The 12,284-nt window shown below is 42.2% G+C and overlaps 1 protein-coding gene across 1 annotated transcript in view; it reads left to right on the top strand.

Moving 5' to 3' along the window:
• Nucleotides 1–12,284, top strand: part of ncanb (neurocan b) — a 94,912-nt gene that overhangs the window by 38,378 nt on the left and 44,250 nt on the right. Inside the window, exon 9 of the mRNA XM_070832165.1 lies at nt 7,570–7,686. Coding sequence (XP_070688266.1) covers nt 7,570–7,686 — 117 coding nt within the window. The remainder of the gene's footprint in view (nt 1–7,569; nt 7,687–12,284) is intronic.

The raw sequence follows: 12,284 nt of genomic DNA, 5'->3' as shown, positions 1-12,284 counted from the left end.
CATCAATCCTAGTTTGTCAGAGGCTTCTCTGCTCAGGCTCGGTACAGTAATCACATCACTCCACCTGCTCCATCTACAAACTTGCCTTTAAGACATGAACACAATCCCAAAGGATCCAGGGTGGCGTCTGCAGCCTTTCAAGTGGTAAAGCTGGGTTCAAGCCCTGATTCAGCAAGAATCCAAGTTGTCGGTTGTCCTTGAGGGCCGACTTCTTGCCAGCTTGGGAGCGCTCAGTAGCTGACCTGGTACTCTGATCTCCCTGTGGTGAGGAGATCAATATAGTATTACGTTATTATTCTTTACCACAGCTGACTTTATACTGTAAATGACCCCTTGGACTGATAGTGCTGTAGTTATGTGGTCTTCACAACCACATGTCCACATTCATTTTATCACTACACACATGCACTGTAAGGCTTCTTTACACTGTGTGGTTTTAGGCTGAAATCTTTGCTAATCAAAAGAAGTGGCCCTCGATCGCTCTGAGACATGTCGACGGAGAGCCAATTTAGAGCTCGAGATACTGAAGACAGCATGTGTCAGAGATTTGGGACCAAAATCACACTATATAAGATACTAATATACTAATATAAATAATTAACTTAAACTCACTTTGCAGAAGTGCCCCTTTTCCCTGGCTGCAACTCTTACAGCCCTGCCAGGCTTTCATCGCAAAACTGATACAGTCTGAGACAAACTGCAATCTGCGATTCTACTGGACCCATCCCAGACAGTGTCACATGCAGTAGACTTGCAAAATTGTTGTTATGACAAAATCTGTAGGCAACATAAGTTTCTCTGAATAAATTCAACACTATACTATGATTCAGACTCCATGACAGATTTCCATTTCTTAGATCAGTGGTTACCTTTTTGGCTGGGACAAAAGTCATAAAATATCAGTAAAAAAATAGACCATTTTTTGTGTCTTTATAACGGAACATGTCTGTCCTCTTTTCTATCCCATGATTCATCTTGCATCCCTTTGGATTTATCTTGCATACGCCTGGTTTAGACTGACATTTGGTGCAGCAGTTGGTTAAAGGGAAGAGGTTAACGCCTGGTTTCAGGAGGGCCTGATCCTCCCTGCTGTGTGTATGACCTCATGGGCTGTAGGGATGAAGAGTTTGTTGTAGTAGCCCACACTGCAGACTCTCAGCCTCGGCACACATTAGATTGTCCGACTCTGCAGATTGAAAGCTGGGGCGCTAACATCAGCAGCGCAAACCAGAACAGCTCCACCAACGAAATGTAACCTCTGTCCATCTCCATCTCTTCTGCTTTCCTCTCCCGACTCCTTGCCTCCCCTTTCTACCCTCATGTACCTCAGGTCTGTAAATCAATCACTTTGAAGTAATCTGAGACTGCATTGGGGTCTGAATCTTTGTGCTTGAAAGAGGTGTTATCTATATTTCAGCAGAAATAGGTTTCATATATCCCCGGTGTGTATTCAGCTGGCCGTGGCAGTAATTCTAGCTCATCTGCAGTGAGTCACTTGGATGTCTGGGGACACGTTGATACATGGATCATATTCCTACCTGTGAGCCTCTCTGCCTCTGTCCATCCTGTCAGGTGAGAGGTGGAAACTTGGAATCATACAGACGACTCAGTGAACAGCACACTTCTGCCAGTCATTACATCCAATTATTAGCTTTGCCTAAATGGAGTTCCAGTTGAGTGCTATTTTATTATAGAGAAATTCACGTTTTAACATTTTGCTGTTGTTCACCACAGTATTATCTTAAAGGCGATTCCAGTTTTATAGAAACGCACTGTATTGTGTACCATTTCCATGGTCAATAATAACATTGTACACACTGCTGAGACCTAGGAACATGCTGACATTGCTAAAAAAAAAAAAACACAAGCACCCACTTATGTTTACAAAATGTTTGAGTTACCTACAGAAACCCCTTAACTTAGACTTGCTCCAGATGTGTTGTTGGACGTGACATAGGTGACATTCAGCCCTGACAGGGCCACTTACACTAATGTATTATGCATGCCTTTTCTTGCTCTGTATCGTCACTAAACACATTAAACACATGTTCAGTGCAGCCATCATGCAAGTGACAATATGAATATTTCACACTGCAGACTGCCATGACAGTGATGACGACAAGAACTGTACTTATACGTACTTAAGTACTTATAGGTACTTAAAACCTATACTTTGCAGTTTAGTGCAGCCATCCATATGGCTTTAACTGTTCAGTGTGCCGCAGTACCTTTTAGGGATGTACTGTAGCATTAAATTTTAACGGGGCAGCTCTTGCTGGGCCCAGGTGATGGCTTATCACGCTCATAGATGGGGAACACTTGAACAGGCCACGGCATGATCTCTGTCTCAGCAAAGCTATTACAAGGTTCAGTGAGTCCAACCACAGCAACACGGCGGGTGATAAGCAGGTGTATATACAGTTAATGTAAGTGCGTGTGTGTGCAGTTTTGCTGTGTGTTTGTGTGTGTGTGTGTGTGTGTGGCACGTGTATGCGTGCAGAGTTCAGTGTTTCTGTCAGCACAACCCTTTCTGCAGACTTCCATTATGATGAATTTGCTAACCACTCAGCTTCATAGGATGCAAGACATTTCCCTTATCACAATCCTCTTTTATGGTCCATTCTAAATCCTGGGTGTACGTATGAGTTGATATCGGGGAGTAACTTCCGAAATATGCCACAACGCTAACATAATCTCCCTCCTGAGAGGCTTAGAAAAATCTTAAGATGACCCCATAGAGCAATAAAAAGTCACACAGAGGAACATATTTTAAGAAATTCTGCCCAGGACTGAAGCGATGTTTCACTATCTGCTCAGTGTCAGGGAAGAAGACTTTACATTATCTGTTTTGTGAGTATAAGTGCACAGCTCAAACATGAAAGCTGAACCCATTTAAGGCCAAATATGTCTCTTTTTCTCTATATCTGCATGTCTCCATGTGTCCATTGCATAAACTGGAGCGTCGCCGTCTTCCCTCCACTCTCTCTTTGGCTTCCTCTCTTCTCTTTTCCTTTCCGTCTTTCACAGAGAAAAAGGAAGAGGCGACCTATTTTAAGCCCACTGTGTAATTAATCATAAGCTAGCAGCAAGCATTAAGAGAGGCGGAAATGTGTGATATCTCCCTCTGTGACTCTCTGTCCCTCCCTAGCTGACATTTTTTCCTCTCTCATTCTCAGTCCATCTCTCTCCCCCTTCTTCTCTTTGCTAAACTAAAATGTGTGTCTTCCTTGCTTTCCCTCAGACCAGGCACTCTCTCTCTCTCTCTCTCTCTCTCTCTTTCTCTTTCTCTGTCTCTTTCTCAAGCCTTTTTAAGCAGTTTTTCACTCGTATATTAATTTTTAGTTTCACATCTTTGCACACACACACACACACACACACACACACTTTTCTGATTAGGAAAACCACGAAATGTCATCTAAAGAAATAACTGCTCTGACATGAATGTTTAAACACTAAACCAATCACATCGCATTTTAAGTTACTTGTTACGTGGCTGATTCCAAGCGTGTTCATCTGTTCATGCAAAACATTTTTTGGACTGAGATGTTGGTGTAGTCACACAAGCCATATCTGCTGTCTCCTTTCTATACACTTTACATATGATGTCACCACTAATGCTAAGACTGCAGGCTACTGTTTGTGGGCAGATGGTGAAGAACACCATTTGTGTGTAATAAGTCGTTACTAATTGTCTGCAGATTGGATCAATGTCCTATTCTGCTACATCTCGGCTCTCAGCCTGTATTGTCACAGTCGGCACGGCCGCCGTTTATCACTACTGGTAGATGGTGGCTGAGAAAAGTCCTTTTCATCTCATTATTAAGGTAATTTTGCTGGAACTGGCCAAATTACATCAATAAATGTTTCTTTTGTGCAGGAAAACAGACCAATCAGAATACACTTTAAAGTATTAGTGCTTGCAGGCCCAAAGACATGAATAAACATGGATGTCACGCGCTTGATTTGCTCCAATTTTCCCTATCAGTTGGTGATGCCATCCACTTAAATCCTAAGGAGCTTATGGATTATTTTTTAAGATTTGTCACTTCCATTTTCACAACAGCAAAGAAAACCTCATGTGGCCCACTGTGGTGTGACTGAGTGTGAGGATAGTCATGAGAAGTTCACCTTTTGGCTACTGAAGTCTTCCTCACTAAGGCTACTTGATGACCCGGTCCTCAGCTGTCAGTCACACTATGTGCATCACTGCCCTCTCTGCTGCAGAAGGTACATCCCTGCCTGGGCTGTGATTCAAAGTGGAGAGACATTTGTGTAGCTGAGATTTCATATCAAAACTGCATGCAGAGAAACCCAGATGTCAGACTTATCTTTGTGCAGTACAAGTGTGACTCAGATAGATTACTGCGTAGAGAGGGGTTTATGGAGCACACAGGTATGCTTTGAGATGTTCTCAACTTAAATGTAAGCATTTAAAGTAGTAGTGGGCATATATTTTAGAGTAATGCGCTTTTTATGTGCCCAGACTTCTTAACATGTCATTATTTCAGGTCATTATTTCCATGATAGTGAGCCTAATATGTAGGTTCTTTCCGGGGTAGAGTGTATATTTCATCATGTATTTATTACCCAACTGATTGAGCAACACAGTTATGTTGTTTTTAGCCTTTAAGTAGATATTTATGGCACAGACATTCATGTTCCTTAGAGGATGAACCATACGAATCTGAATCTAGTGCCACCATGAAGTAGACCTTTGTGGCTTTGAGAGAGCAAGTATTTTATTGATTACTGATTATTTTACCCAAAGAATCATTGCAGTAGAAGACCCAGAAAAGAGAGGGGGGGTGGGGGGTGTTTCTTTACTCTTCCTTTTGATGAACTGTGCAAAGTGAAACTGCAGTATCCACAAACTACTAGTTCAAACACCATAAAATGTCACCTTGATCTTTCAACATAGACATTGAATTTCACAGTGGATTAGAGAAACTGCCCATTTGGAATTGAAGGCAGTGTGTGCATTTTTGAATAAAAGTGACACACAATCTGCCTTGAAAAGCATATTCTCCAAAAATGTATCATTTTGAAAATGGATCTGTCACCCAGAGTGAGTGTAGTCCAAGTCTGAGTCAAAATAGCTTTCCGCATCACATCACCTTCAGTAGTTTACTGGAAGAGTTGCTGCAAACAGCTGCAGTTAAAGTAGATTTAGGTTCTTGTTGATAATATCCCGCCTCTATATATTTTCCCCCATCAAAGCACACTGAAGTTACTGCTGGCGACGGGCTTTTTTCCACTCTTGCTTGATGCGAACGACCGAATGACTAGTCAGGTTGTGACAATGCGGCGAACAGCAAAGCAATGATATGATATGAGCGTGCTTTAACAACACACCAGCCAGCAGTCAGGTGAAACACTTGGAACTGTAGCTAGTGAAGCTACAAGCTACCCTCCACTGGAAGCAGTTGATGCACTGGAACACCACACTTTTCTTGAAAGTGGCAAGCTTTACTACAAGCTACTCAGAAAACAAAGCTAAATAATTGCACTCAGTATTTTGTGGTGTAACCTTCAACACTACAAAATTCATTATTGTGGCCGTCAGACCAGTGCAGTGTACTAATATACAGTTTACTGCTGGCACACAATTAGAGTAGAACAATAGCCAGTTTCAGTTCTGTCTGTCAACTAAATTACTTTTTTTTTACTTTTTTAAGTATCGTTAAATTAATCGAAGGGTGAATGTGCATGGTGTGATGTGGCTCTTTCAGTGGGACTATTTTCTGGCCTTTAAAGTCCACCTGCTTGGCCCCACCAGTAACAGAATGGTGCAGGATGTAGGGACCAGTACTATGTAAAACTCTGTGAACCCCTCGAATGGTGTTTCCCACCCCTTCAAATAACTTTTGCTATAGCGTAGTCGTCTGCAACGCTAAAGCTAAAGCAGGTTATAGTGAGCTGTGGAAGCATCTTAGCAGAAAAAATAGCTTGCTTTGGGAGATGTTACATGAATTTAAAAATGTCTACATTACCCATATGCTGCTGGGAAACATATCTAAAGTAGCAGCTGCACTAGTTGTAACGTTGCTGCTTCCCAACAATTTAACATTAATTTATCATGAAAATATGTTTCTTCTAATATATTTCTGCAGTCAAACTGTCAAACTAGTGTGTCACATGTACACTTGACTAAATGTCAGTTCCATCATACCAGCTTACGTTCACACATCTCATTTCTCCATTTCCTCTCCTCCATTAGCTGACATTTTTAGACCCAATCAGGTGCTCAGATTGACAGATTTTTATTTTAGGTTTTATTTTATGTGTCCTGCACTGCTCAGCACTTGCAGATTTTACCATCTCCATCAGTACATCATTAACCTTTAAGCAATCTATGTTTTCAACTCACGTACAGTGTTTTTTTTTTTTTTTTTTTTCGATTCCCCGCTGTTGATTTAAGAAATGAGCCTCTTCTCTCTAATGGTTTTTCTCATTCAGCGAATCACTTTTATGCATTTTCAAAGGCAGCCTTTCCATCATCTCCCCTGCCCAGTGTATCAACAGCAGCCTCTCTGCAGCAGTGGGAGTCTATCTCCCTGTTTCACAGGAAATTGAACACACGCTCATGTTACTGTATATATCACCAGCCTGCAATGAGTCAGGGTCAGACAAACATCCAGAAATGCACACACATATGCATTAACACACACACACACACACACAAATGACAGTATTCCCAGAAGGGGAACTGCACTCTGTGTTCTGCATAGCGTCTCTCTGCTCATACATCATTAAGTGAGTCTGGCTGTTATTATGGAGAAGATGCAGTGTATTAGATGGCCTGACAGATTTTGTCAGGGGCTGCAGTCCTATCAGGATTGCATAATAAAAAGACAGTTAATCTCGCCAGTTTCCTACACTACTTCTTTGCACACAGAATAAAAATTTCGGATGCCCGCTCTGCGCTCTAACTGTCCTTGTCAATTCTCCTCCTCCCACCATCCCATCCTGAAATATAAGAGCAATAATTACAACTTAATCTCCTCAATCTCCAGCATTCATTCGCCAAAACATGTCCCCTTGAAGAGGCATGGAGTTATAGCCTAGCCACGTAAAATGTTTATTACCTCCTGTGCAACGCAGTAATGTGCCATAAAAATCGGTGCCCGCACCAATATGCATGACTGAGCTATGATCAGCTAATTTGTGAGGACCTTGGCTCATCAGTAGGACCTGGGATGAGAGGCAGAGGAACGGCGGGGGGTGAGCGGGGCGACTCGGTGTCCTTCGCCTGGCGAGCATCAGTCATGATAAACAGGGGCACGACAGACGCAACAACAGCCAATCCGTCACCTTGGAGAAAGTCGTAGAGACAGGGACGAGTCTGCGTACCGTCTGCCCACTCTGCTCTTCCTCTGTCTCTGTCAGAGAGCAGCGAGAGGATGGGCTCAGTAAGGATAATGAGAGGGGCATAATGTTGGCTCACTGCCTGTTAAAGTTTGTCAACATTCAGAGCACTTTTGTAATGCTCTTTCTCTGTAGAGAATAAATTATAAATTCAAGTTTGTAACTTAACCCCCTCCCCTTCTCCCACTATGTCTATTTTTACAGTGGAGAATAATCCATGCCAGACCAACCCCTGTCTCCATGGAGGGAGCTGCCTGCAGGAGGGTGATGGCTATAGCTGCTACTGTCCTCAGGGCTTCTCTGGAGAAAGCTGCGAGATTGGTGAGTCACTGCCAGGTCAGGGCTGAGAGAGGAGGCCTCAGAGGTCAGCAGCTGCAGACAGAAGCTGTGTCACTGTGGCATAAGGGGAAGAGACACAGGCATATGTTGGGTTACCATTTACCAGATGTACTCAGAAAGGAAAAGAGAAGAGAGGAAACCAAAGAGAGAGGGGAGGGAAGAGGGCGACTCTCCATGCAATGGACACATGGAGAGATGAAGATACAGAGAAAAAGAGACATATTGGGCCTTACATGGGTTCAGCTTTCATGTCGGAATTTTGCACTTCTACTCACAAAACACATAACGTAAACCACAGAGGCACCAGTGTTTTTGCCTATGTGGGCTTTGTTTCCTTGTTTGTTAGTCGGATCCAATCTCAGTGCACTCAAACCCAAGAGGAGCTTTCCTGTCAGGTCCAGTAGTTTTGGATCAAGCTCTCTGACTGTAAGTGAACAGGGAATATCCATATGCTGCAAGTCAGCCAGTTGTGACAGAGGTTGCTGAATGTGTGCCACGCGTGCTCAAGTGTACGTGTGTGTTTCTGTGTAAGTGTGTGTGTTCACACCTTGTGCCCCAAGAGTAGCAGGCAGCTTATCGTTCCACTCAGCTGTGCGATTGGAGAATGTGTCAGAAAATGGCTGTGCACTGTTTTAGGTGTGTGTGTGTGGGACAGAGGGATGCAAGGACACATGGGCCACAGAGGAGCTATGAGCTCAGTAAGTGCTGGCAGCGGTGCATGATGCTGCTGATGAGGGAGAGCAGGAAAATAAAGAAAAGAAGAAGTAGACGTGGCATTGGCAGAAAACATCTGAATGACTTTCTCGCTCTGAGGGAGACTTGTAGAAATTTAGCAACATGAGCCCCACAGGGTTCGACTCTGCTTCTGCAAGAACTGTGCATTAAACCAAAGTAAGTATGTGATTATACACAGAAGTTGTACTCTTTCTGATGTAATGTGGGTATTTAAAGCTCTAATGTTACATTTTTAGCTTTTAAGTCTTTTCTTCCTTTCTGCAGCCTTTTTTTTCAAAGCATGTTTTTAGCACTGAGCTCCCTTTGCTGTACTTAAGGCCTTGGAGTAGATCTGAGGTCGTTCCCTGTTTTTATGATTAAATATACGCTGTTTATCTGGGTGAGATCAAGTGTAAACACTTATGAGGAAGATGCATCATCAGAATTCCTTTTCTTGTTGAATCTTGTCCGACTCTTTGAGCTCCGTGCGTGCCATGCTCATGTATATGAAGACAACAGGCAAAGCAGAGGAGTCATTATGGAAAGAGGTCAGGGGTCAGAGGTCAGGGGTCATGAGAGGCATATTGTCAGCGGTGTGATTATCAATAACCTTTTATTCTTACACCCCAAAGTACATATTATGCCACAATTAGGTGTGCCTGTGCATTAACACCACTAGAGATCAATCAGCAATCTGGTGTTGGATCAATAATGGGTGACAAATGCATGCTCACTGCATGAGTTACACCCACATGGAGTTTGTAATGATTTTCTGTTGATTTGGTTTGGGTTTGTGACTGAATGAGACAAAAGTTAATGGTTGTTCCAAATGCAATCGGAATAAATTTCACTTCATTCTCCTAACATTTCTGCCTAAATGCAGTCTAAAAAGCACATTCATAAAATATTTGTTATTTGCTGATTACTTCGGTGCCTTTGGCTTTCTTCTCTCAGGGGTGTTTAATTGCCTTTCCCGGTGTTACTAAAATTCAGCTGCCTATCTGATGTATTTAATATTAATCACGGCCATGGCAAAAAGGTTAATTGCCTGTAACAGTTAATGCTTGACCACAATTTTAATAACTTAACACGCTGTTGTTTCAGGAGAATTAGACCGTAAGAAAAGTGTACCCTAATTTCTATGTTGCATCTCACATCTGCAGCTCCTATTTACCTCACTTCATCATTCATGGTTGACCAGCTTATTGTATTGGTCTTTTTCTCTCTCCCTCAATTCCAAACAAGTTTAGATACATCCACCAGCCCCATTATAGCCAGAGAGGCATATAAACCAATATCCTCTGCACTGCCTCTGCTCTCCTTGTGAAATGATTATTTAGGCAAAATGAGGCAGTGGCACCACAGCTGCAACACACCTTAGAGGCTGTCCCCAGGACTTGACTTGTAGCTGCAATTATTTGGGAAGAAGCGTTTTGGGGAGCTTCATTATTGATGGCCTGTGTTTCTACAGTGGGTCTGTAGTTAATATTTATGAAGGTGGGGGGGGGGGGGGAGAGAGAGAGAGCGAGAGAGAGAGGCTGTGGACATCTCAGTGTTAGCACTCCAGCTCCACTAGATCCTCATCTTTTGAAAGTCCTTCTCTTCATTTGTATTCCTAACTTCATCTAAATTGATTCAGGCCTGTCAGGAAAGACACATGGACAATAATGTGTAACACCCTTGTTAAAACTCTAAGTTCTAAAGTTATAGTATCCCATTGATCGTCAGGACCGTTTGGTAAAGTCTGGATCCTTTCTTGCAGAATAGGTGATTAATGAAGCACAAAACAGCCTGTCAGTTTGATGGTCATGTGCTGAGATACAGTAGTGAATTATATTTTCCTCCCCCACAGCTGGAATGAACATTTGTTCACAGATATGAGAGAAAAAAATATAGCCCAAAACAAAGTTGTAAATTAAACGCAATTCTCGAGGATTCTACTCCACTGATTATTTCCAGATAAAACAGTCAAATATTAAAGCTTTACTCAAGGTTGTGTGGGCGTGTACAGAATCTGAACCCGTCTGTTAGTTTTGTTGAACTCGTTATGATGGCACAACTTACATCAGTGTTCGTGTCGGTACACAGAGACTGGCAAAGTCATGTAATTCCTAGTGTAGCTCCACCCACCTTCACCCGGAGCAGAAGTCTAATCAGTCAGAGTCATCGGAATCACACGTGTGGGCGTACGGACACGTTAAGTGGACTGAAGTTCAATCCAACTATGCAAAACAGCTAAAGTATCTCTCAAAGTCTGTGATAAATCTTCCACAAAGTTTACCAGATTTTTATATATCCTACAAAATAATTCAGATTAAAAAAAAACCCCACTTAGTATGCAAGAGCACATAGTTTGTAACCATAAGGAAACAGCACTAACAGTGTGTAACCTGAGCAAATCAATGTGTTTGTTTGTCATTACTACAGTTTCCACATTGGGAATTTTGCTTGCTAAATATACAACATTATCATAAGAAACAAGGTTTTACTATGGTCGACCTAAAACATATAAGCCTTTTTTAACAGAAGACGCATTGTGACATGTCACAGTAGGAAAAGCACTGGTGTGTTTAATAAAAGTAATGACTACTGAATGCTTCAGTTTCAAGGTCCTGTTGTTGGTCATGACGGTTCACTGTCACGCTATCATGAATTACTGGAGCAGCGGTGGGAATAGAACAGAGCCATCATTAATGCCATTACTAACACCCGTGCTTTTCCTGTCATGACGAGTCAAGATGTCTGCTTTCACCCTGGAAACAGTAGTTGACAAAACAGTTTTGGCTCAAGGTCCATTTACTCACTGGCTCTGGAGCTGTCAGCCGCTTTACATGCTCCTCATCAGCAGATAGATTTTGCTCAGTGTTAGCACGGACAACTTTATTCTCTATATCAACATAAAAGAGACCAGTAGCTCAGAATTACAGAAAGTTCCATCATTTATAGTTCAATGGCACCTGAGCAAACCCAGTCTGCTGATGAGGACCATCGAAAGCTCCACAAGTGACCAAGTGGAGTCTGTTTTGCTAACTTCGCTCTTGTCTCTATTTTCCAACAGAAAATGCAGTGGATAATTATTTTTTCTTTCAGTACAAGCACTCCCCAAACACAAGGAAATCGAGGTCAGCTCAACAAATTGTTGCCTAACAAGGAGACGTGAGAGCATTGTTATATCCACACATTTTCTTTTAGAACCTTATTTAAAAGGCTTAAGGTGGGTTCGTAATTAAAAGATTTTTATTTAATTTCAAGTACCGGCCAACAGAGTGATGAGGTCGTCAGTCTTGATTTATTGTTATAAAGATTAACATACATCCTTGTTTTAGATCTTTTTTCCTTTGTGTGTCTTAAGAATGAAATTTCATTCTGTTTGATGGCTGCAGCTCTTCCTGTGTAGTTCAAATGTGATTTATGTGGCGAAAACCCATTAACCCGTCTCAGTCTATCGCTGAATGCAGGTCAACCCATCATTGTGATTCTAACTTTAGCAGGAATTTGAGAAATTATTTCTGGTCAACTGCTGTTTGTTCTTCAGAAAGACCTCAGTCAGTCAGTCAGTCAGTCAGTCAGTCAGCCCGTCAGTCAGTCAGTCAGTCAGTCAGTCAGGAGGAAGACGAAGAGCAGGCAGGTAAATGATTTTAAGCTGTAAGATAGTCGTATTCATCCGTACGGGCACATTAATGCAGTGTCTTCTTTATGGCGTATTGCAACAGAACCAAAACTAGGAGCTGGTAGATGTGAGCTTTTTGGATTTCAGATGCAGAATGTGTTGTGGGGGCGAGGCGGTAAATGATCCTCTTAAAGGGAGGAAATTACTTTGATCGCACTATTCTCTCTTCTTGTCTTTCGACCCCTGTCCCTCTTCC

Source organism: Pempheris klunzingeri, chromosome 6 (genome assembly GCF_042242105.1).
Source record: "Pempheris klunzingeri isolate RE-2024b chromosome 6, fPemKlu1.hap1, whole genome shotgun sequence".
NCBI classification, from domain to species: Eukaryota; Metazoa; Chordata; class Actinopteri; order Acropomatiformes; family Pempheridae; genus Pempheris; species Pempheris klunzingeri.
The sequence above is the reverse complement of the archived record's forward strand: the minus strand, read 5'-3'. Positions and strand labels throughout refer to the sequence as shown.